At 39.1% G+C, this 26,715-nt stretch overlaps 1 protein-coding gene across 4 annotated transcripts in view; it reads left to right on the top strand.

Moving 5' to 3' along the window:
• The window catches only part of LOC112978760 (tyrosine-protein kinase transmembrane receptor ROR2), a 150,203-nt gene that overhangs the window by 103,450 nt on the left and 20,038 nt on the right, over nucleotides 1-26,715 (top strand). For all 4 annotated transcript variants that reach the window (XM_064499834.1, XM_026092448.2, XM_026092449.2 and 1 more), the window contains exons 2-4: nucleotides 1,569-1,646; nucleotides 11,732-12,019; nucleotides 13,032-13,062. In XM_064499834.1, coding sequence (XP_064355904.1) covers nucleotides 1,569-1,646; nucleotides 11,732-12,019; nucleotides 13,032-13,062 — 397 coding nt within the window. The remainder of the gene's footprint in view (nucleotides 1-1,568; nucleotides 1,647-11,731; nucleotides 12,020-13,031; nucleotides 13,063-26,715) is intronic.

The following is a 26,715-nucleotide window of genomic DNA, read 5'->3' as shown; positions in this document are numbered from 1 at the left end:
GTGGTAGATGATGTCTGCCCATGCCTCAGCTGTTCCAGTTCAAAGGAATGTGTCTTACCATAGGTAGAGCCCTATCTTCCCCATTGCTCTCACTGGGGTGCCTGGGAACGAGCTCACAACTCACTTGACATCAGTACTGTGGGGCTGGTAGCCTCACGCAGTGGGAGAAGGGAGAGATGGAGTAATGACAAGGTGGCAGTAGTGTCACAGAATAACTTCAGACTCGCTGCACAGTAGAGGATGTCTCTGCTTCCAGTGTTTCACCTGGTGAACTTACAGGCAAATTGTCTAAGCCTTCTGTTCTCAAGTAATGGGCAGAAGTATAACAGGAAAAAAAAATGTGAGTCTCAGTTCTTCTCTTCTGTAAGAGTTCGGGGGGAGGATAGAGATGGGGTACCTGTGTGTCAGTGCTGTGACACAGAGCTACAACATTGTTGTGGGGTTTATTTACTCTGAAAGAAGGGGAATGGGCACAAAAGGAAGAGTGAGAACCTTTTATGTAGTTTATCTAGTTTGCACACTTGCCAAAGCACTACCTACAACGAGTTTCAGATTTGTCACTTCGGATGCTGATGACCTTAGATTTGCGTGCTGTGTCTTGGCAACTTGCTGAAGCAAGCAGGGACTTGGATGTGTAAATCCTGCTATCTGCACCCACAGGCAATTGCCGCTGCAGGACAGCGAGTACAAATTACTGAGGATACAAAAATATAGGCGATGTCATTTGAGAAGCTGTTTTAGTAAAAGCAAGCTGTAACTTTATCTGACTTATAAATTCAGCTCTATTGCTCATAGAATGGTATTTTTAAAAGGAAGAAGGGCCAGGAAAACCCAGAGTTTATAATTAGTCAAGTGTCTGTAAGACCTGCAAGAGCAAAGGACCCTCTAAATGTTCTCTGCTGGCTCTGTGGGTACTGTGAGCTAGCAAACATTTTTTGTAGCTTGTGCTGAGATATTTTAGGTACAACTAAGGAGGACAAGCAAAAAGATACTCATTTCATCACCGTTAGGAATACTTTGGTGGTGGTGATGAGTTCAGTATACCTCAGTTTCTGGAAAAGTAATAAAATGTTCAGGGAAAAATATTAAATGATTAAGCTTTCATTTGTGGGAGATGTTGTTTAGAAGTGTGTTACAGCATAGGATAAGAAAACCAGCAGAGGTGATGAGTCAAACCTGTGAAAATAGAATTTGAATTACTGTAATGTCATTTCAAAAGCAGATTTATGCCTTTTTTTACTTGCAATGGTACTGCTTAGGTTGCTGGGCCCCTGCTGCCTCAGGAAATGTTTGAGTTCTTTGTAAAACTGTGAATTTTGTTTAGGTGAGAACTGGAATGTATTTTTTAATGCTGTTCGTCAAGCATAAGTTGTTCCACAGAACTGAATTACAGGAAAGTTTTCTAATCTGCAATGGATAAATCCTGATCTCCTTATTAGTAGGTGTTTCCTCTGTGCTGCTGTGGGACCAGGATTTGGACTGAATGAGTTGCAGAACTCACCATCTTAATGCTGTTAAAAAGGAGAAAGACCTAAGCCCTAAATTCAACAATCTTTTTTTCTTCCTAGGTGAAATGGAAATTCCGGATTCAAATGACCCCTTAGGTCAAGTGGATGGACTTGAGAGACCAATTCCAACACCCAAAGGTAAAATTAACTGTGGTTCCAATACTCTTTTTTCAAGTGTAAGCATACTTTAGAACGCACCAGCAAAATCCTGTTACACGTTTGCTTGATTTACCTGTGAATAAATGCCTGTGAGAAAGGTAGCCTCACGCAACTTCATACCCTTGACTCTAAACAGGGATATTAACTAGGTTTCAGGAGTCTATAGAAATTAATTTGTAAACATGTTCTTAAGGCTTATGCTGAGGCATTAGATGATTGACCAAATACAGAGGGCTGTTGTAAATACCTGCCATATTGTCTCTCAGGTGGCTGCCATGAAAAGAATTTCAGTTTTTAAAGTACTATACCACATTTGTTGTCTATGTATAAATCTAAAGAATCAGTATCTCTGAATGTCTTTGTTTTAGCTAGTTAAATCTAACGCATGACAACATAAGGACACTCACTTTTTAAGTAGCTCTGAGTGTTAGTGATTTTTTTAAAGCAGACCGTAATGGCAAAATTTCTAGTAATTTGTTGGTTAGCATAAATTTATGTTATACTTTGTAACACTTGAACCATAGATCCAATTTCTATTCTTGGTTCTGTAAGTTTTCTCATTGAGAAATGTGCATCTTTACTGCAAAATGTGATTCCAGTTATGTGGTGTAACTTCCTAAAGTAGAACAATTTCAGTGTTTTATGTGAGAAGCAAGTGTGAGACAGAAGAAATGCAAGAGCAGTTTTTAGCTTTCTTAATTGTGATACAGATATTTCTTACTATGGATCCACTGTTACAGTAAAGTCAACCGTTATACTTAGCAAAAATGACAGCTTCGTTAGCATGAAGAACTTGACCTGCCTTCTGCCTTATAGTTAGCAGTCTCAGCAAGATGAGAACATGCTGAAGTCTAAAAAGCTCTGCAATGCTGGCCAGACTTTCCTCTTGGATTTTCTCTTTCATAAGAGCATTAAATTTTGATAAGACCTTGGAATACAGTTTCTGCTCTCCTGGTACCCCATATAATGTAATCCTTTTTATCGTACTTCACCTTAAAGCTAGTTAATCTGCTACCTTGGCTATGTCTATTGGAAGATTGTTCAGAACCTTACATTAATTTTCCATTACTTTCTATCCTTAACTAGATAGAAAAAATAGCATGGATTTTTTAAAAATGGCATGTTTATTTTTGCATATCTCTAACTAGGTTCCTAGAGATCATCAATGTGGGATGCTGTCTCCCTCCTATGTGGGAGGAAGACTCAGTGCACTCCTCTTCCCAACCCTCTTCCCATTCCTGAAGCTCACAGATTATCTTAAACAGTTGTCCTCTGTTATGGGAATAAATTTAAATAACACAGTCATTCCTGTCAGCAGCATTGCATGCTATAGCTGTTTTATCCACTCCACACTCAAGTACCCACCACTTTTGATGGCAAAAGGTCCACATTTAATCTTTAACTGTGTCCAACAGACTTGTTTACTTGGCAAGTTAGTCCCATTCTGCTCTTTTGTTATGTCTGGACTTTTAAGACTGCAGACATGAAAGAAAATGATTTTTTATGTGACATTGCTTGGTTAAATTCTTGCCCGGAAAGGAGTTGCATTTATTTCCTTTTTTCATGCAGGGCCACAGGCAATACCTGTCTGAGGAAGTAATTAATCACATCTCAAACATTTCTACATCATAAGGATTTTGTATTTCCTTCAGAAAAAGAGAGACCCTTGTTCTTATATGACTCATTGCTATAGAATCACTTGCTAGTTTTCAGAATGCATGGTCTAGAAATGGTCTCATTTTGCTCCTCTTACTTTTGTGGCTACAAAATTCTCCAAGTAGGCAAAAATCCTTTGGTTCATATTTTCTGTTTCTTTGGTTTGAATCTTAACCTGCGTGTTTCTATATCATACCACAATTGCATGAAGCTTTTGTTTTAAGAATCGTTGCACAGTTCTGTTTCAGACTTTGTGCATACCATGAGACCCTTAAAAAGAATCCTACAGCTTCTTACATCACATCATCCTGCTTCCGTTTCTTGTGGAAAGTTTAGTTAGTCTCATTGGCTTTTGACGTCTATTCTTTCCTTTCTCCTTGATGGCAGAATTGATGCAATATAGGCTTGAAAATAATAGTTCTTCTAAAATAGATCTAACTTTTGGCACTATTAAGGCCTATTTACTAAGTTTTTGATCAACGTCTCCTCCAGAAGTCTTGGAAAATGATTCTGTCTCCAAAGAAGTAACAAGGTTAAGCAAGATATTATTAATCGTGCATTTAAAAAAGGTTGCACATCTCTTCTTTCAAGTGAAATTAACCTTCTGAAGTTGATGGGATAGGACCCTGACTTTGCCAGGGCTATAAGGAGAATTTACTTTTACCCATTTCCTTTAAGTGAGCACCTGAAATGCCAGAACAAGGCTGCCTCTGAGCTCGGTTTCCCTGGGAACCAGCGTAGAGCAATGAGCTTTTGCTGTAGAAGAACTTAGGTCTACTGGATACGTTGGAGTAAAAGTAAAGGGATTTGAAAACAAATCTCCTCTCACACCAGTGAATCGTTGCAAAGATGATCCTTTCCTCAGATCTTGATCTCAATCCAGTGATTGTTAGTGGCTTTCTGTTACAACAAACTCCTGGTTCCTAAAAAGTCTCTTTCCGCCCGCTCTGAGATGGGACTGTGTCAGCTCCCTACTCCTCTGCAGAGACATCACAAACAAACTAAAGAGATGTCAACTGTGTCACAAGTGGAAACCAGCTGTGTTGTTTTTGATGAGTACGGCTGGTGTGCGCAGTGTTACATAGAACATCAGAGAGGAATTCACTGCTCGCAATTTCATACTCTTAAAACATGCCTAGGGAAGATATTAAAGGGTACGATACTGACTCTTCATACATGGATGAGCTGCCAGTAAAATCTTACATCAGAAATGCTGTTTGTTGGCAGAGGTGTTGGGGCTTTAATGGTTAAACAAGTGCATGAGTAAGAGCAACTTGCAGCAGCTGAGACATTCAGTGAGGTGAGATGCTCTGGGAGACGCAATGCTTGAAGCCTCTGACCTTCAGTGTGTGGCTTCTCCACCAGTCAGTCCAGGAACTCTAGCTCCCTTGGAAAAGCTCCGTCTTTTCATCAGTCTCTCTCTCTCTCTCTCTCTCTCTCTCTCTCTCTCTCTCTCTCTCTCTCTCTCTCTCTCTCTCTCTCTCTCTCTCTTTTTCTTTTTTTTGACTGAATCAAGATGTTGAGCTCTTGTTCGACATACTTCTTTTTTCAAGTTGCAGGGTTTTTTTCTTGGTCAAGAAAAACACATACAATAAAACCCACTTATGATTGGACTGTCTTGGTTACCTTGATTTGAAATGAGGTTACATGTCAGGAATCATTCATATATATTCCAGAGGTAGTGGCTTTTCATCCGCACAACTGGTGACCCTAAGGACAGTGCACGCCCCAACCGCACTGTTGTGACCCCCTGCCAAGATCTGTTCCTGAATGGGTCAGCAGCCTAGGACAGAAGGTAACTCTCCATTCACAATTTCCTCTGTAAGCTCAGAAAGCAAGAAAGCAAGACCATACTACCCAGTAGACTTAGAAAACTAGGCTAGGTGAGATGCTCAGCCCTTTAAATATGGGAAAATATTGCTCAAAAATAAGTTTCCTTCTGCAAAGAAGAGAAAGCTAACCCCGCTGTCTACACTGGTTTCAGAAACTGTGGGAGACCATGTTCAGATTGCAGCAATGTTTCAATAGTAATTCTGCTTCATTCCTGAATTGGCTGTAATTTGTTCCAAAGCACATCTGAAGTGTCCAGCTGCTTGTTTTAAGTGAATGTGATCCAAATTGCTTTATTTTACATGCTTGTGGCTGCGTTTTTGTACACTGAGATCACATATAATATGGAAGACCGGGTGCAATAATGTGATTAAATTATGCTGTAAAGGTATCACTTCATCTGGAAACACTATGTGGTGATATGTAGTTCAGTGCAGTTTCCTCAACTGCTCATGTGTATTTTGGGAGGGCTGCCAGCTTCTCTTCCATCTGCTAACCTGGCTCCAATATGTTGCTGCAGATTGCTCATCTTCATGTGTTGGTTAAATACAGGAGAGGGGTGAAGACTTGGGGACAGTGTTTAGGAAGAGGGGCTGTGCAGAAATTAGGATTCTTAGACATCTTTCTCCCCTCCTTATTAGGATGGCATTTCTCAGTGTTTTTCCAGAAACAGTTTATTTGTGGCAGGAATCACTTTACTGGACTCCAGGCACCAGCTAAGCTAGGAGACATGGGTCAAAACATCACAGACTCTTGTGCTTCTAGTGATATTGCTGTACACATCTCTAGAAAGAATGCTTTGAATTTTAGTAACTTTTACCTTTGTTTCCTCTTATGATTGCATTTGGTTCTTTTATAAACCCAGAACACTGTGGCATGCTTTGATATTCTTTATATTCTGACAATTGTCTGAATATTTTATACTTGTTACTGTATTCATAAGAAGCCATTCCTTGCACCAGTAAGTTTAACATTAATATGTTAATATTCTGCCATTCTATAGGCTAGACACACATTTCTCTGTGTGTGTAGGATTTTTCTTATTTATTAACAACAACAAAAAAAAGCCTTATTATAGGAAATGATTTAATTTTCTCCTGACTGAAATATTATTACTTGAGCTACTTAAAATGTTTTCCAAAAAGAAAATCTTTTTTATTGGAAATGAGATTTCATTAACCTGAAAAAAATGCCATTATTGAAGTTGTTTGTCATTTGAAAAAACTGCAGTGAGGGATCTCATGTTCTTTTACTGATATCTCAGAATGTGATGAAAGGGTTATTCGAAGGCAAAAAAATAAAAAAGAACAGGGAAGGAGAATAAAAGACAAAGCAAGGGGTGAGGGAATGAAAATACCAAATTGCTTTTTAAACAAATGGTAATGTGTTTTATTTTTTAATGGTTTTGAACACTGTATCAAAATACTTGGAGAGTTTTAACAGATGATTCTAAAAATGCTCTAGATCATATGCAGTTATGCAGACAGAAGGTATTTCCTTCTTTTTAAGCAGCTGAGTTTAAAATTTTTAACATTTAAAGCTAACAGTGTTGCAAGTTGTGGTGTCTTCTGTAATCTTGAACAGATGGGTTTATGGAATTTTTTTGATTCTTTGATTTAAAATTATTTAAATATATATATGTCTTATCTAGAAAGATGTGTTCTAAAAGATGATTAAATACAAGCGTAATTATTATTGTTACTTCCTCTGAAGAATTTGTTTGTATTTTCATGTATCCAGCAATTTAAGACTCAAACTTTCCATCCCTTTCTCAGAAATTAGACATTTTATATGTTTGTTTCCCTTATGTGGTACAGGAAGAAAAGGGAATCAACTGTTCTGCAAAAAGGCACAATTATCTCATTCCTATAGCAGGGCGGGAACATGGGAAGACATGTAACTTGGAATAGTATCCAACAGATTTACCACTTAGTCAATGTGTAAATTTGGCAAGTCACTTAAGCACTCCTTGCTTTGGTTTCCACATTTGGAAATTAAGGTTGGTGATATTTTCCCATCTCATGAGACTCATGAATCATTTAGAAGTTCCCAGATAAAGAGTTACAAATTTTTAATAAGTACTATGAGCATATTCAGGGAGACCATCCTGAAGCTGTTTTGAAAATCAGTAATGCATAATTATTTTTGAAAATCAATAAAGGCAAAAAGGAACAAAAAGAAGAATAGAAATCAAAACTCAAAGCAAAATCAGATAAGCCAGAATTAAGTTGATTCAAAGTAGCTAAGGAGATTTAAAAAGAATTTTTTTCGGGGACAGATCCAACTTGTAAATCACAACTAGGATCTTAAAAAAACAGAAGCAGGAAGAATCGTTTTGTATTGTGTTTATGCTATGCTTAGCACAGAAGGTTTGAACTTCTAACTTGGACTTCTAAGTGCCAGAATAGTATAAATAAAACTAAGAAAAATAACATGCATCTGGGGACACAGTGACAGTTGCATCCTTTATGTTTTTAGCTTAATACGTGTACTTGTGCATATGACAATAATTTGACATTCTTATCACATGTGGGAAAATTTTATTGTTATATTCTTGCCAAAATGCACAAAATGGCCTTTTCCTCTTAATCTGAATTTGCTGTGGAATTCTGTTTGATATATTTATATCAAATTTATTCCATTTTAAAACATGAAGGACTGGCAACCTAACAAAGGCGTTTCAAAGTAGGAAAGAGTTTTGCCAACGTTAATGTCAGTTATTTCCCTAAACTACTTTATTCATAGGGTACATTAGGGTATCATACTGTACCATAATATATAGATTAAGTTGTATTATGCTTTCATAACATCTTGACAGAACAGTTTTTACTCTGTTCAAGCAAAACAAACTGTTAGTATCATTCGTAAGCTATGTTGGAAACCATAACAAACGAAATTTAATTTAGAGCACCTCTGCCCACAGCAAATGCAGAAATATCCATCAGAGGGCTTTTCCTTTTGAAATTCTTTAAGTATACAGATGTCCAAGCCAAAGACCACTGAAGGCAAAGGAAGTGTTTTCCCTTATTTCAGGGGGCTGTGGAACAAAGGCCACCACAGAAAAGAGTCTTTAACAATAATCGTTATATAACAGAGAAAACTGCTGTCCATTATACTCAGATTAAGAACAAAATCTTTGAATATCCATATCCCAAAGGAAGTATAATTTTTTGTATTATGACATTTACAAGTTTAGTAATACTATTTAAACATAGTGAGCCCAAACCATCTTAAAGAGAGTATTTATTCTATGTTTCATAGGTAACTCCGTAACAAAACAGACTAATAAATCTGTTCCACATTTTAAAAAATCCAGTTGTTTGGTACAAAATACAGGACAAAATACAGGACTTGAGTTAAATAGAATACAAGTTCTAGTGCTTTAATGTTTCATTTTCCTTCATATCTGGCCAAACAGATATTTATTAAGACAGAGAGAGATACATTGCAAAAGTTTGCTTTGTGTGTTGTTGGGTATTCCTGAGGTGCCCAAGTCAGTGTAGGAAACAGCTTGTTCTTACCCCAAATCATTGCATCAAACTGGAACCCACACAATATTTGTGGCGTGCCATGCATCATAAAAAGCAACTGCTCATTATCGCCACAGAAATTAAATAAGGAAAACATTCTTTAAGAATACAGTCGGTTAAATTTTCCACTTTGTTTGAAAGATTTGCAATTATGGGTTATCTAAAGTGGACTCCAAATAACAGGGCAGCTTAACAAATGGCTGGCCGCTCTGTCGCACAGCTACTTCAGATTTAGTAAGTATATAAACACCAGAGTTGGGTATCGTTTCTCGAAGAGGAAATGAAAGTCCCAAACAAAGCCTGTGCACTTCAGGGTATTGGCCCGGGCAGCGGATAGGTAGCGTGTTGCGCTAATGTTTCTGAACTTCTCTGCCGAACTCTGAAGAAAACACTAGTGCTTCGAAGTTCAGCAGGTTAAAATATTTATTCCTCAATTTGTAATAACAGGGTAATTTAAAACACTGCAGAAAATGCCTGCAAAATTGGCAGGAGAAATAATGAACTAAAGCCAAATCCTGACCTGCAGGAAATGGATTCAGTTACACTGACTCCAGGGGAAGTGCATCTAATCACACGGGGCTGAATTTGGCCATAAATCTCTGGCATTGCTTTCTGTGATAATAGTTTTGTTCTAGTTATTAACAGGGTCTGATTCATAAATGCATGTGAAATATTTTGGATTGCTTCAAAGCTATGGGCCAAATTACTTCCTACGGTAACTCTAGTTTAATTGGAATAACAGCGAGGCTTAACCTGGGGTTTGATCTTGAATTAATGATATTCCTTGGCCCTAATAAGTGAATTTAATAGCTATTTTCAGCTATCTTCCTCTTCTCTTCTTGGCCCTACTCTGTGGTTCAGCTGCACTGTTTGAGAATAAACTACAGATCATGAAAAAGTGACAAAACAAGTGGGTTTTTTTCTTCTTAATAATGAGTTACAGGTGAAATAGTCAAGGAAACTGTTTTTCCACTTTGTAAGTAGGATGGGTCATGCTTCCTAATAGAAATGCTGATGTATGCAAATTGTTAACTTAAATCAATAAGCTTTAGTAAATTGTTTCTATTCCATGTAATAACAAGGTAATATGCCAATTTGTGTTACCCACAAGAACGTCATCTTATTAATTCTAATTCTACAGCTGTAAAATTTGACTGTAAACCACAATAAATAAGCATGACATTTCAGAAAACATTTGAGTACTCTTTCTGTCTTTTTTCTTTTTTTTTTTTAACCAGGTGTTGAAGGTCTTTGAAAAACAAATGTCTTTTGTGTTCTGTCAAAAGGTTTTAAATTCCACTGAAGGTTTGTAGCCTAAGAGCAGGGAAAACTGAGGTGAAGTTACATACAGACTACTTTATCATTTTATGAGAAAAGAGGGCAGCAAAATATTTTTCCTGTAAATTTGCAATTTCGTATCGCTATCTTTGTCTTTTGTTTTTTACTTCATTTTCTATGTGCATACTAAATTTACACTTGCCTGCACTATATTTCCATATTGTCCATCAAAGCAGGATTTCTTTTGAAAGACCACTTATAGATAACCGTGTAATAACCAGTAAGACCCAGATTTCCAGCAAAACGACGGCTTCCCAGTTCACTGTATTCTGTTGCTGCTTCTACCACTTGCTCACCTCTCCAGTGCTGTACCTAGCCATTACAGAGGAACTGAGGTTCATGGTCATGTCAAACACAGATCAAGGCAGAGCATCAATTTTCTCCAGGTATTTCAGCAATTAGACTGAGAACGTCAACCATTACATTTCTGGCGTTGGACTCCTGCACAGTAAAATGTTATTTCCTAGTTAAACAGCTGCCAAATAGTCTACCTGATGGGAAATGGCACATGTGGACATGCATCAAAGCCTTACCAATTGTAATGTATTGGTAGTATTTTGCATTTTTGGATCCAGATGACATAAAAATGCAGTGTAATGTAAAGTGTGCTTTATGCTCTGTGCCTAGTTAGTGTAAATTCATCTAAGCAAACCTATGAGCATGACAGCTGGATGCTATTCTTACTTGTTTTGACTATCTCATTATTATTTCAATAGAACGACATGCTTTCAAGCTTTCAACGTGTGATGAGAGTCAGTTGCAAGACTTCTAACACCACATTAAATTTAACAATAACTGATAAAAATTTTGATTGCTGCATTTTTTACAGTGTTCTTCCATTTGTTATTCCTTTTTTACCACTTGAGATCACCAATACAGCATGCATGTTTTTTGACAAGCCTTTAGCTTTCAACAGCTCACAAATTAGTAGCTTTTGGCTCCCATTTATAACACTAAAACCCATGAAACCTGATTACTCAATATCCATACAGGCCTTTCTTTGTCCAGTTTAGCTCTGTTTTCGCACTGGATGTAAAATATGGCAGCCTACAATCAAGTAAAATTACCATCTGTATCACAGGTTACTTGTGCAATTTAGACATCCTTTCTTTAAATTTGTATATGAACTTTAAAATTGACTTGCAAGACAAACCTATCCAAATCAGGTTCATTTTAAGATTCTCTCATCAGATGAGTATCTGGCAAGGCAAATCAATAATATCTAAAAGTACCTTTTGCAATTTTAACAATTCGTGAGACAAGCACATGCCTGTGTAAGAAGATTAAGTGGTAAAATTATAATGATATCCTACTGTAGTTGCAACTGGATTGCTCTTTGTATGGAGTAAGAGTGGGTTTTTCTATTATGGCATAAACTCCTTCCCAAAAGACTTACAAACTAACTAAAAAAAGTCACTGCAGAATAGGTGCCTGTGAAGGCAGTTAGAATTGTAATGGTATTAATTCATACTTCATAATGTGTGTATGTACCTGACTGCAAATAAACTTGATGTCAATTGTGAAAGACAAACTGGTGTGCGATGCTATCCTAGATCTAGGAGAACGAATGCTATTTCTTTGGAGTATATGTTTAAAGGAAAACTCAAATGGTTTCTGACACCAAGATCTGCTCATAAAAATGTGGCTCTGGGCAGCACCTTGTCCCAGCCCAGCTGAAGTTTGATCTTTTCTGACCTTTTACCCTTTCAGGTTACTTTCTGACCTTTTTGGAGCCGGTAAACAACATCACCGTGGTCCAGGGGCAAACCGCAATCCTCCACTGCAAGGTAGCAGGCAATCCCCTCCCAAATGTCCGATGGCTAAAAAACGATGCTCCGCTGGTTCAGGAGCCGAGGCGGATCATCATAAGGAAAACAGATTACGGTTCGCGTTTGCGAATCCAGGACCTCGACACCACCGACACGGGGTACTACCAGTGTGTGGCTTCCAACGGGATGAAGACCATAACGGCAACGGGGGTCCTGTTTGTAAGGCTCGGTGAGTTCACGGCTTTTATAATCACTCCGGTTACTTTATAGACGGGGTGTTAGTTTTCACAGTGGCACAATGAGAAATGAATTTGGTGCTTTTTGAGAAAAAAGTTCTCAGTGCGAAAGGAAATGAATAAAGCCACTGCCAGGGCCTCTCTCCCAGCACACGGCTTCTCAGTTGAACTCGATACCCATTTACTGGTAATAAAAGAAAGTAAATACAGACGTAATGGTCTGTAAATACATAGTGCAGAAAAAAATTATAAAGAAGTGCCAGGGGAAAGTCCAAAAAGGCAACATTTCATTGCTGAGGGGTTTCATTCTGCTGCTGACCTGCCTTCCTAGTCTGCCCTTCGATAGCTGAAGATACACTGCACCCTTCAAGAAGCACCTATATTGCGTTTTGGAGGCTTGGTCATTCAGGCTGAAAGCCAGGCTTTTGTTCAGTGTTTTTCAAAGTTTTGTGAGCAAGTGTTTCTGAAGTGGTGGGGAAAAGATTCGAGAAACTTTTTTCTAAAATCTCTTTTAATTTTGTCTTAATAATAGTTAACTCTCTAGTTTATTTTGTGGTGATTCATTAAATGCAGGGCATCGTATCTTATTCCTATTATGACAGAGGTTAAGGGCATGCCCTTGCCATACCATAAACTCTGATAGTAAAGCTCAGATGGGTTTAATAGGGTTTAGTATGAGGTAAGGGGTGCGTCAAGACAGCATATTGTCAGCACGACGCGCTGTGTTTTTAACAGCCTATTTTTTATAGCAGGAGACGTATTTTAACAAAAATTAGGTCCCTTCAAGTTGCTGCCTGAATGGCCAGAAGATTCATGTGATTTTTATTTGTGGCTTCGAAAATAGCAATATGTAATTATGCGCCGGAAGCCAGAGGCTTTTGTTTGAATCTTGAGGCAAGCCATCCTTAAAGAGACACCATTTGCCTTGGATTGCTATTGACTTTTTTTATGCTGCTGTCCTTGAGTCAAACCTGTCAACAATGCTGATTTGTTTTATGTTTACAGGTCCAACCAACAGCCCAAATCACAACCTGCAGTAAGTACTTTTTGGAAGTTACTTAATGAACTCTGACCAATTTTGTTCTGTAGGAATTTCATTTGTAAACACAGCGCACACTGCCTGCGACCACCGTGTGTTTGCTAAAAATATTTAATTTGATCGAAAACTCTCAGAATGGCCAAAGCTGTCTCAGACAAGGATAGCATTGTGTTACAGTGGGTTTTGGTTTGATAGAAATTTCTTGAGCAACTTCTGCTTGCATATTTCATATTTTAGAGAAGCAAAATACCACAAAGTCATCATGTTTGAACAGTAATCATTTACATGAGTTGGACGAGCGGTTGAAAATGAACGGGTCAAATACTTATGTTGCTGCGGTTGTAAATTTACCTATGTCATATTATTATAACTGGAAAGGTCAGATAAAATGAGGCTGGCATCCTGGTTTTGAGTGGTCAGTGTAATTTTGGTTGTTTCAGTGGTGACTTGGTGATTTTGGTTAGTTGCCTTGGCTCACATGCTGATCCAGTTATAAAGATGAAAATAGATCAGTTCTGTTTCATCATCGTTGCTTCTTGTGTTAGTATTAATTTAAATCCTGTGCGTTGCATAATTTCTTGAGATAGATTCTGCAGTAGCTCAGTTACCAGAATGAGGAGTCCTATCTGGGACCCTTGTATATGTTAGTTGTTTAAAATCAGTATTGGTGGTGGAAGCATTAAAAATAAGAGAAAAAGCAAATTCAAAAAGGCACATGGATGTTTCTCCGAAGTATCATGTTGATCAGCGTTTGTGACCACTGAACTCCCAATGGCTTGAATGGGAACAGAATTAGGCCAGCGATGAGTATTTTGAAAAGTCCTACTCAGGAATTTCACCTACTTTGAAACCTTAAACGCTTTAATTAACTGCAGTGCGGTGACTGGTGATCGCTAATCTGTCCATCTTACATGTACTTCACACAATAGTCTTACATATATAAAAATTAATATCACATGGTATACATTCCTGTATTTTTATATGCACAGAACATATAAATGAAGTTAAAGGATTTCAACATCATAGACTTTCATATTTTTCTTAAAATCAATTGCTAACTACTGAGCATTTAAAAACAGCTCTTGGTATGACAGTGTACAAAAAAGTAATCATTTTTGTAACCACTAAAATCCTTCTTAAGGTCTTACAGCACATTACTTTAGAAAACTGTTACAAACCTGCTCTACAAATAGAAAAATAGTCAGATATCAGGAAGCTGTCTGATCTTTTACAAGGTCGGAAAGTGGGGACTGGTACAAGAGAAAGGAAACTAAAATATGCACAGTGAAGCATTCGCCTGCAGTTCAAAGCAGACAGTCCTCAAATACAGTTAAAGAGTAGTAAGTTGTGAGCACAAGGTGAGAAGCTAGCAACTCTAGTCCCAGTTTTTACATTGATTCACTTTATGTTATTAAGCAAAGAATTAATCTTCTTTCTCTTCCTCATATAATATTTCCCAACCTTTTCTCCTGCACCAGGGATTACTTTATCAATGTATACAAATATAAATGTAAGTTTAAAAAAAAAATTGATAGAATGAAAAAAATAGCTATTTCTGTATTGCATACACATAGAAAGGGAAGTGAATTAAAGTTCAGAGCTATTGTTACTTCTGGCTTTTCCTAGCTTTTGACTGCTTGACAAAGCAACCTTTATCTTTTTGAAAATATAGTTTAAAAGAAAGAAAGAAATAACTACAAAAAATCCTATCAAATTTCTATGTGGGAAAAAATGGTGTACATGTCATTTGGGTCCGAAGCTAGCTGGGGATAATTACACCTCTAAAACTGTCCTGTACCACTTGTTTCAGTAGTGTAACTGGAAGCAGTGGAAAGCTGTGCCATGGTCTTTTTGGAACTGTTATTAAAAGGTGAAATGAAGAATATCCTCGCTAGGAGAGACTGAAAGGAAAGCTGAAACTTGAGAAAAACAGGTTCAGGTCTGAGGATCTAGTGAGAAGTCTTCTGGGATTTAGCGTATCAAGTTTTCAAGGGTTACACATCCTTCTGCTTCATTTTATCTCTGCTCCTGTTTCGATTTTTCTGGCATCTTCCTACTTATCCAGGTTTTGTGCACCTTTCTCAAATTCCTGTCCTTCCTTCTGACACTCTTTCTTTCATTTTTAGTCTTTTCATGCCTCGCAGTTGTTCCCACCTTCCTCTGCTCTGCGCCTCCTGCCTATTCTTGCAAGTAAGCTGCCATGATTTGGCAGCGGTGGTTTGGTTTGGTTTCAAGAACGGATTATGCTTTTTTACTGAATATTTTGTATTAAATAGTGCAGGTCGAATTGTAAGCTCGAAAAGAGGAAAGGGGGGAAAGAGGACTGAAATTGCTAGCGGCTAGTAAGAGCGGAGCGCTGGAGGAACGGCTGGGAACAAAGGGCTCTTTCTCTCTGCCGCTCGCCCGGCACTGCCGCGCATTGAACCACCCGAGTGCCGTTTCCCTTGGCATTAGTGCTTCCCAAAAGATACGCTTCAGTGGAAGTGCTGAAACCTAAAACCATTGTATCTTAGCTTTAAACTATACCTAATGAATTATTAAGGGATAAGAAACCTTTGCCTATGTAGATACCATCTCGCACAGCATTTTTATGTAATCCATGTGTTCTGCTGTGGGTTTCTAGGAATCATATAGCAATTAAGGATTGCCATAGATCAAATGCCACATTATGCAGTCCGATTTGCCAGTGCATAAAAGGGCCCCGACTTTCAGATAATGAAGTTGAGAAATTTCCATAAAAATCTTTGAGTAAAAATTTAAAACCAAATACATAGTTTTAAACCAGGGTACACTTGGTGGAGGATGGCTTTATTTTCTGTGAAGGTCTGTATCTGTAGAAATCTCTAGGGATTTTTCTATAGAAATGGAAAAATAAAAATTGATCCAAATTACTTTGGTTATCCAAAGTATTAAAATCATTGAAAGCATTAAAAGCTAGTACAAATTGATTTACACAGGAAAGAAAATCAAAACAGTCACAGAACTAGGCTCTGATGAGCCTTTGCTGTCCAAAGGAGTGTGGTGTCCAAAGGGGGTAGGGGACTGTTACACTAGAGGGCTGGCCAGCAGGTTGAATTCTTTCTCTCACTGCATAATGCCTTAACAGTTTGTATCATTAACACCTTCCACTTTTGCCTTTCTAAAGAAAGTGACGTGCTGTCCATTTGAAAAGGTACAAGTGTGTGGAAATAAAGTAACCGGGAAGCAAATATCAGAGAATGGTATTTTAACATAATTTAAAATCAAGTGATAGATGTTACTGTCTTGGAGTCTGAGAATAGGAGGGCAGAAACAGCTGCCTTTCCTTCCAAAAGTGCTGTTCTTACAAGGTGATCTTATTCTAAAAGACCAGGTGTCTCCCGCTCTTATTTTTTCTCCCACTTATTTTTCTCCCACTTATTTTTCTCCCACTTATTTTTCTCCCACTTATTTTTCTCCCACTTATTTTTCTCCCACTTATTTTTCTCTTGAATTGAATTGTAAGATTGAATCTCACCCCCTATGCAACTTCCTGACTTGAAGCTGTGACTGGCATTCTCATTAAGACTCTGTCACTGTAATGGGGCCACCTTGAAGGGGACTTGGGGTGGAAGATATCTACATATTTCCTGCTCTAGGGCTTCTGGAAAATCTGATGAGGCTTTAGAAGAAGTGAGGCAGGCACAGCAGAGCCAAAAGAAGTAGTTATAAGTTAAGCCCTTGCAAAGTGCAGCTGAAGAGAAGCTGCTCTGTTACAGTGGTGTCTGTTTTCCCTGATGGACCTTTCCGCCATCTGCCGGGGTGGATGCTGGGAGGCAAACGTCTCCCTCCAGGGCCCTGTGCAGGGGAACCCTGCTGTCTAAGAAAATATGTGAACGAACTATAAGAAATCCCTGTCTTATCAAACCCTGACTAATATCTGCTCTGAGCTGAGTCACTGATACCTGTATGCTGAATCCTTAGGAGAAACAGATGGGAAGAAACACTCTAGTCATAGCAGAAGTCACTGCTGTTTTGGGTAGGAATTTTTGCTGTACCAGCCATTCAGCACAAATTTGCATTCTCCCATCCCTTGGTTCATTAAAGTAGTTTGGGGCAAAAGTAAAAATTTAAAAATTCAGTTCGTTGAATAAAAGTTGGAATTTAAGAAAAGCAGTTCTTCCAGACAAAGCAGAGTGTCTTTAAAAAATAGTAGCACCTCAGGTTTAAAACACTGGTGAGGAACCTGTAGGCTGGGGTAGGCAATTTATTCCCTATGGGCCTGCATAGCCCATCACTCCCATCACAGGGCCAAAGCACACCTCTCCTTTGAGCCCAGTGGGGGCCTTCCGTGTGACATGACGGGGTGCTCCTACAGCCATATGATGGGGACAAGTATGTTTTCATCACGTGACGAATGGCTGTGAAATTATAAGATGGAGAAGAGGCAACGGGGCCCTTGGGAAGAGGAAGCAAGGGAGTGGGTCATCTGAGCACTTCACCCCAAGCCACCTCCCTGCGCATATCTGAGGGACTTCCAGGAAAAAGGCAGTAACTGTGAGAGAGCTTGAAAATGTGTTTGTAAGCTGGATCTGGCTGGCAAGGTGAAGGTACCAACATTGCATTAAAAGGGAAGAGTGCTCTCCTTGCCTCCAATCAGCAACACAACTTATATCTTCTCCCTCTCCTTGGATGGTGTAAATGCTCTCCTCTAGTTTCAATCCAGTTCAGCCACTGATAATAACGTTTTCAGTGTCATAGAAGGCTTTCTTAAAATTCACAGACAGAAATATTTTATACCCAGTGCAATGAAGTTATACCAGTTCAGGAGTTCTTTTTTTCTGTTCAGGCCAATAAGGACCAGGTGTTCAAAGGTGGTGCTCCTGCAGAACCACATGCACACCTTTTATTTCATCAAACTATACACTTGGCTGAGATGACCATATCTGAAGTGGATGTATTTTTTTCTGAGATACTGTGGTAACATTTTGAAGTTACAGAATAAGCGCATACTTTGTATTCTGGTTTCCGGCTTTAATCGAGGAAGAAGTAGTATTTTGTGATTAAAACACTGGACTGTGAGTTTAGAGATCTGGATTCAATTTCTGCCTGTGCCTCTGTCTCCATGTGTGATTGTGGCAAGCTGTTTAACCTTTCTTTCTCCATTTCTTCTGCATAAAATGGAGATGGCCAATCTCAGGAATCTCCTCACCTTCCGTTATTGTGGGATCAGATCATTTCAAAATGTTTAATGTACCTTCTCTCCCCATAAAGCAGGGAATGTTCTTCCTATTTTACAAATGAGGAACTGAGGCACAGATTATCCTAGGCTGGTCTACATTAAACAGCGTGTGTTTGCCTTGGCAGATTTCCTGGCTCCCAGACAATCCAATTTGGGATCTGGCTGGAACATGCTGCAATTCTCTTCTAGCCTGCATGTCTTGGTTTTGTGGGCTCCCTCCCCCCTTCACCCCTCCCAGCAAGGCATGAGGGTGGAGGGGAGGCTGGATTTCAGCTTGGTGCAGGACTGGGGCTCCCATCAGAGCATGGAGATCCAAAATCTCAGAGCTGCTTCTGGGCCCATTAATTTTAATGTCTTTTGACAAGCTGTTCAGCCTGAGATGGGAAATTTGCAGAGGAAGGAGGGAACTGAAACCAAGGCATCCATGGTCCTGCACTGAACCAGCTGTTGCACCTCATTTTTCATACTGTTCTTCTACCTTATCTATTTCAAGACTGTAATTTTGGGGTACAGTGATTGTTTTTCACTGTGGCTCTATAGCACCCAGCCTAGTAGGGCTGATGTGTGTACTGTGTCACAAATAATATATATTACTGAAAATTTTGTCTGTCCAGAACCGTAGAGCACACTCAGAAGAAGCTGCAACCTCTATCTTATTATGGAGACCAAGAGAGAAAATTTTTCCTAACCTACTTTTGTGGTTTGGAATAATTTGATTTTGCTCAGGAAAACCTAGAATATGTGTAGTTTAAGGCAGAATTAAAGAGCAGAGGAAATACTGGTTTGGGTTGCTTTGCACAGTGCTAGATCCTGGCTTCTTCCCACATTACCCTGTTTCTTCAGCTTTGATTTTCCACTTAAATCTTGTCTAGTCTTTAATAAATAAATGATGAAGGATCTACTACAGTTTGTTATTTAATGTTAGAAATAGAAATGAAATGTGGGCTTAAAAAGGCTAATTTAACTTCCAGGTGTGTATTTAAACTATTATGCTTAGCACCTGGGAGTAGATACAAGTGTCTGTGTTTCTGCAGCTTGTTATCTGGCAGTACGATTGCAAGTGATAGTCTTTTTCTTTCTTTTAAAGGAATGAGAGAACAAGGGAAGGAAGCCAGTGGGGAATATTGGAAAAAGGTTGTGGTAATGTTTCATGCTCATTAATCCATATTGTCCAGACATCCAAAAAACAATGGGATGCTAAACATATATGTAAAAGATGGTTAAAAATAGACCTCCAGGAAAGCTTTACCTTCTCTGTGCTACCCTATAAATCAAATGCCCCAGCTCCTTAAGGTGTAATAGAGCTGCTTTGCACTGCATTACCTGGTTACAAAGCCAAGAAACCAGCCTTATGGGACTCCTCTGCTGCTGCAGGAAGGTTTCCAAATAGCATAGGAAGAGGAGGCCATCAGTTACACTTCTGTATAATGTTACAGTTAAACTAATTTAGTATTAAATGTGAGGCAGTACATTCCCACTTGTGACTAGCAGTGCCACCAAGATACTGTTTTATGGGTTGGACAGTGTATAATGAAGGTAGGGCTTGCAGCTTTGCCTTTATATATGGGGCTAAAGCAGGCAGCGCACCAAAGAACAAGAATATTTTTCTCTCCTAAAGGTCCTGCTTTGCAAAATTTAGAAATTTAGCTTGTCGATGGATATTAAAGGAAGTTGATGGTTTCTGTAGGGGAGGACTTAGGCACAGCCTGTGTCCTGGCAGAGCCTCCTTCATCCTTTGCAGAGCAGCGCCTTGGTTTTTCACAGCTGGCAAGCTAGCACATCAGTGAAGGCACAAGGTGCAACTCTGGGATGTGCAACGTATGGCTGGGAGCCAAATGTAGCTCTGACTTTGGGTTTTTTTTTTAAAAAAAAAAAAAAAAAGTGACCCCAGCACAGCCTGCTCTAGTGAATGCAAGCTAGCTGCTCAGCAGCAGGTGTTTGTGTTTGGGCAGCTTGGAGAAACAATTGCTATTAATCCACCAAAGAAATTACAAGCAAAATAGGGCATTTGTTGTTCCTTTTAAGACTATATGTAAATTGATATTCAAAAGAGTAATGGCCCTTGGGCTTTTGGCAAGTAGCTAGTGCAGCTGTTGGACATCCCTGATGTAACCAGTGATCTTTAGTTTGTTTTGATTTTACTTCCTCCCTCTCCCTCCCCTTCCCTTCTTCCTTCAGTAGCTCAAATGGCTTTCAAAGTATTTATTGTATGTCCTACAAAAGGACAGTTATATGTCCCTGTGACTTCCTGTCATCATTTGATGCCACATTGAGTTTAATTAGAGTTCCTTAGGATGCTGAATAGCCTTTAAGTACATAGAAGGAAACGCTGAATATTGTAGTTAGGCACAAAGGTAAAGGAACACTACCCTAGTGAAAACCGGCTAATTTAAAAGATGAGTTAGTGTTGTAACACTGTGCCACAAATCATCCTTTGACTTTTTGTGGCTCTACAGTTAATTTTTCCTTACTTTTGTATCATTCTTCTCTGCTTCAGTTTGGAAGAATTACATAAAATATAAATGCAGCTAATTTACTGTGCTTGAGAAAAGGTGAAACAGATTTTACAAACTTTAAGTTTAAACATTTCCCTTCAAAACAAAATAGCATTAAGAATGATAGAGGGTATTCTTAAAAAAAAAAAAAAAAAAGTGAAAAAGAAAAGAAAAAAACAGTAAGGAAATCTGTTCTTTTAAATTGATACTGCTCTCAAGTCTAAAATTTTAGGCGTTTGAGGTAATATTTCTCTAAAAATAAAACAGCAAGAAGCATGTCTCTCTCATGTTCTGCATAAGATCATTTACCAGTGTCCCATGTGTCATGAGAATAACATGAAAGAGGCAAAGGATTAATTTGCATGGGAGCCATAATTTTATTACAAAAATATTTGGTATACAACAAATTTTGATTTTATACATATGTGCACATGTGTGTGCGCACCTTGCATGCACACACGCATGCACATACTTTTTTTCCAAAGTTTTTCCAAAAGTTCGGTTTGCAAGCTGGAAAGAACTCTTCCCCCATACTTTCCTTCAAGCTGGAAAATCAGTCTCGCTTTAGTTCGGTGGGACACAGAAGTCTGGAGGCTGGCCTGCATACAGTCCTGATATTTTCACCTGGCTCAGTTCTGCAAAATTAGTTTGAAAAGCTCCAATTTTTAGCCCACCTGATGCCAATAGAGTAGTTTCATGTTGTAAAACAATGAGCAGAGGAGTAAAACAAACACATATGATGTTGCTTCAACAAGTATCCCAAAAAATAAGCGAGGTTGCCTCAGCAGTGAACAGTATAAGAAAATATTGTTTATCACTGAAATAAATCTTGTATTCTTTCAACCAGAGCAGCGCAGACTGTCTTTCTATTTTCTCCTGTAATAGATCGCAGTTTATTACATTGCGTAAATACATATTCATAACTGTCAGATCTGCTAAATCACACAGGAATCTGAAATTGAGATCAAAAGCATTCTTGGGAGTATTCTGTGTTAACGAAGTTCAAATACCGGAGCTGCTTTCTGAATCTGAGCTGCGGTGGTTCAGAAGGGGTGCAATAGTCCCCATTTACTGTTGGTAGCTGCAAGGTAGCGTGTTTATTCTGTGTTTGGTAATTAATGTGGAAAAGAGTCTTAGCGAGTTATTAAATTTTACCGTGTATTTTTTTCTTTCACCATTAGTTTGGGGAGAGAGAGAAGCAAAAACATATCGCAAGATTGTGCAAGACTGTGCAATGGGTGATTCACCATTATTCTGAGGGGCAGATCAGTATATGCAGCATCCTGGTTTTCAAGCATGAAGAACTAAATGCTGACATGCTAAACCTAGGAGCAGCATTCAATTTCCTAATTAAGTTTCCAAAGTATTTGTTATGATTAATGAAGAGGTTATTAACTTTAAGCCTGATTAGATTAATTTATGGAGCTGCCATGCTGGTACAATTGCTACTTACACCTATCAAGCTAATAATGTTTGCGTAGCATCATGTGTGTGTCATCTGAAAGTAAATTATAGCTGTGATTTTCAATGTGAGCTGTTTTGCTTTGCCTGAGATACAATGCTGTATCCACTATTATATCGTAGGAATGTCTAAATGGAAATATGTGGCACTCAGCCACTAATTAATTCTGCAAAGGAAGGAAAAAGAGGAGCCTTTAGAAACAAGGTGTGCTATACACTCAGTAAGGGGCTTTTAAGTCAAAGGGAAGAAAAGTGAGCGGAAGTAATCGGTTGGGATCACGTGAGTGCTGGATGGGTGCAGAGGACCCCCAGCACTTTGGGGTGCCATCAGCCTCAGCAAAGGGTGGCTGCCGAGCCTTGGTCCCTGCTTAGCCACTGCAGCTGCACATTGGCCATTGCTACCCAGAGGGTAGGAAGCGGCTGGGAGTAGCGGAGTGTGTTGTTATTTCTACTTCTTGAGAACTCTGGAGGCTTTGATTGAAACAGGCATAGAATTTCCTGCGTAGGGAAAAAAAGCTAATTTTCCCAAATTGGAAAAAAATCAACAATCCTATTATGTGGAATTAGGATGGCACACCAGATTTATTTTGCGAGCATTTTCCTCCGCTGCGCCGCCCAGACCTTGTTGCTGGAGCCACCCGGCACACGCAGAGCCATAATTGCAGGCTGCTGCCTCCAGTAGGGACTAGCCCAGCAGAGGTGATGCACATCTGCTCGTTTGCTGTCGGAAAGAAATGTCGAGACCTAGAAATAGTAGGTTTTGCTCGGGGTTCTGGGGGACTTCTGAGTGTAGCTCCTCCTGTGCGTCGCCATCCTGCCTGGTCCTCCCCAGGCGCTCAGCCTCCTACCAGCACCACGTTTAACCTTAGGCACTAGGTGAGTGCCAAACAGCATTATTTTCCCAGACACGTCTGCAAAGCTTGGTGTAGACCAGATCTTTGGAGAATGTATCAGCTTCGTTCTCGTGGGTCTAGGCTGACCATAGGAGGATGGACATGACTTAAAGGTTGGACAAATTTGGGTAGTGTTTCATGGCACTGGCAAAAGGCATCTCCCAGCAAGTCTCGGGTGTCTACTCCATAGCAAGGACATACTACAGCATCGCAGTCAAGTGGCTACTGGTGTTCATCCGGTGGCTTTGCTTTGCTTTGTGATATTTTTAGGGTTTTTTTCTTCTTCTTCTTGAAGACCAGGACGGTAATTTTGTCTGGCCTCGTTTTTTGAAATGTCTGAATCATTTTTTGACTTAAAAAAAAAATAGCCTACGACTGTAGAAAATTGCAGCCCAAATAAATTCTACAAAGTTAACAGCAGCTGTGACAACAGCCTCTAAGGCTGGGAAGTATTCTGAAACTAATTCTGCAACATTTCTACATTAAGTCATTCATATTATATCTATATTAAATAGCAGAGAAACTAACAAGTTGCTGAGAGGCTTCATATTGTTGCTTAGATGTTTTTAAGTCATTTACTCTCGGATTTTCTGATAAGTGGAATATCCTAAATTTTTCTTAAGACTGGAAAAATTTCTGTGAAGCTGACATTTTAACATTTTACGACTATAAATAGTTTATAGTTTTAATAAAAATGTTCTGGGAAGGACTTTGAAGATGAGCACTTCCATGTACATATAACTACATAAGCTTGAACTTTGATGCTATGATAATTTCTGGCTGTATTACAAAGGGCTCTATACTGTCAGACATAATCTCTGTTTCAGCTGAAATAGCAAAGCCACCTTTTTAATCTTTATGTTTTTAAAAAAAAAAAAAAGAAAGAAGAAGGAAGAAAAAAATCATACCAACATGGTTTCTGTCATTTTTGAATTTGCTCAAATTCTTTCATAGGGGAACATCTTTTTAGTGCTACAGTCAGTTATAACTTTTTAAATTATGAAACAATTTTGAGTATGGCTGTTAATCATTTTGTGCAAAAATGTTTGGACTTTCTGGCCTCCAATAAAGCATTAGCAAGCACTTTACAGAAAACTGCTTTATTTTATATCATTCAAGAAAAACTCAGAAGTGGGGAAGCATGAGGTACTTCCACAGGATTTGTTTTCTTTTGGTTTGCTATTCCTCTCTCTTCTTGGTAACCTCTTTCTTGTTGGATTTATAAAATTAGCTATTTCTGACCATGCCTTCTTTTCCCTCGAGACCATATACCCCCTGCCTGACTCTGCCATTTGTATAAAGTTCCTGTAGTGACTACATTGACTGGTTTTAATGAACTCAATGAAGATGTAACGCTTGTATTTATGCATAGAATTTGCTTACACCAAGTGTTTTTCATGAGCTGAAGGCAAACAGAAAATTTCTATTTGTGCATAGAATTTGCCTGCGTAGGCATAAATCACAACGCGTGAATGGCTGCCCGGAGTGACCAAAGCTGCTGCGCCATCCTTTCCTGGTGGCTTTGCTGCGTCCCTCTGCAGCCGTCATGCCCTCCTAGCCCAGCCCTTTGGCTTGCGTCTCTGCCTGGCGCGTTTTTGGCCAGTTGACACTAAGGCCGTAGCTCTTCTGCGCCCTTTCCGGAGCAGAGCTGTGGGTGCTCGCTTGGGTGACTTGGCACGAGAAGGGAGGCAGGATAACAGCAAGGCCTTTTGCTTTCCTCCCACAGTGGGGGAAATAGAGAGCTGATATCAGAGACGCATTAGAAGGCTCGTTGTTCTCCCTTAGAGGTGCCAGAAGGAGGGGATTTATTAGACAGTCTGACAACGGAGGGGAAATATTTCCATAGCCCTAAAAAAAAAAGGGAGGGGGGAGGGAGACTCATGCCGCTTTTTTGGTGCGACAGAGGCTGGAATGTGGCCAGACCAGTCCTGGGCTTCCATATGCTGAAATTTCCTCGCTGAAATTTAGTTATTCAGTGACCCCGACTGTGACAAGGATGTGTCTGTGAAAAATAGCTAATAGTCAATACAACCGACTCACAAGCTTCCTTGAGCCTACTCACCGGATGTCAAGATTTCGTCCCAGCATGTTCGCATCAATGCAAGAGAGGGAGAAATTAGAAAAATGCCATTTCAGTAAGCCAGAAGAGAGAGTTTGTAGGTGGAAGTAACATTAGATCGTCTGTTTGAAGCTGCATGTAGTAATGCAGAGGAATTTGTAAGAGGAATAGTTGGTAATTGCTCCAGAGATTAGGCTCGGTTCCTTGCAGAAATTTAGGAAGTACCTGCCCTAGTTCAGTTGTGCTTCTTTCATCTTCACGTTGCGTAATCTCCATTTCAAATGACAAAATTCTTTATCTTCTGTCTGCTAACAATATCTTCGTTGTATATGAGTGATTCAATTAAACTGATATATCAAAAGCCACACTTTTTACTCTTCACTGAGTAACACGATACTGGCTAATGGGTAGAACAGCACTTAGTAACTTGTATTTCTGTAGGACTGCTTCAGTTATTTTACCCAGGTAACTGTAATAAGAGTAATAACTCTGGTACAGGGCTGATGCAGGATGATGCTGTGAAAGAAATGAAGGCAATACCGTTTGTCGTGGATTTTATCCACTCAAAAGGTTGAACGTGGTATCTTGACTTTTGTGTTCAAAAACACTGCAGTTATAGTCAGTTATGGAAGTGAGGTAACAGGCTGAAAATAAGGTTGTTGGTTGCACGTCGCTATTTGGCGAGCAACTTACTTTTCTCTAGCTTGTCTCAAACACTAAGTCTATTTGCAGTTGTGTTTTTACTAATGACAAGTCAATAAATTGCTTTATCTATTACCAGGATTAAAATGATGTCTCAAAAACTACAATTAAAATTAACAAATTCATCATGCCTGCTGCTTTAATCAGCAGAATAAAGAATAATTGTTATTTTCTACTAATTTTAGACATCAAATACGGAGTTTCAGTTAACAATGTTTTTTCAGGAACTTACAGATAAATATTCAAATGAAATTCAACACAGCTTTTTAGGGGTTCTCTTAAGTGTTATTTTTTATTTCAAATAAAAAGCAGCAAAATGAATGCCGTTTGTTAAAGTTTATCCACGTCCTGTGTTAGCGGTAAGGTAATCCACCTTATTTGGGACTGCTGTTACACTCAGTGAGCATCTGGCAGCAAAAGTCACGGGCCATATCCCTAGTGAGTGTAAATTGTCATAGGTCCATTGACTTCAACTGAGCTATGACTACTTATACAAATTCCCCCGCCTGTTTGTTTTTGACTTTTTAAGACTAGACTCCTTTTCTTTTTTAATACTATTTATCACATTCCCTTAGTGAGCTGGAAAAGTTTCTATGTCTGTCTTCTGCTTTAGAGGAGTCCCCGAGGCCTTAACTATTTTACCGGCTATTTTCTGACGTGCTGGCAGGTTTGATCTTTGGACACTGGTGAATATGTGCAAACAGACGATTTTATGTGCAGGAAAGGTGGGTCGTTTACGGCTGAACCTTTGGTCGGAGAGCGGGAGCAGGTGGCAGAAAAGTATTGGTATATTGGTTATGGGCAACTTCGGGAACGCCTGCCATTAGCACAACCTTTCTC

Source organism: Dromaius novaehollandiae, chromosome W, assembly GCF_036370855.1.
Source record: "Dromaius novaehollandiae isolate bDroNov1 chromosome W, bDroNov1.hap1, whole genome shotgun sequence".
Lineage (NCBI taxonomy): Eukaryota > Metazoa > Chordata > Aves > Casuariiformes > Dromaiidae > Dromaius > Dromaius novaehollandiae.
This window is presented reverse-complemented; position numbering and strand designations above follow the sequence as displayed.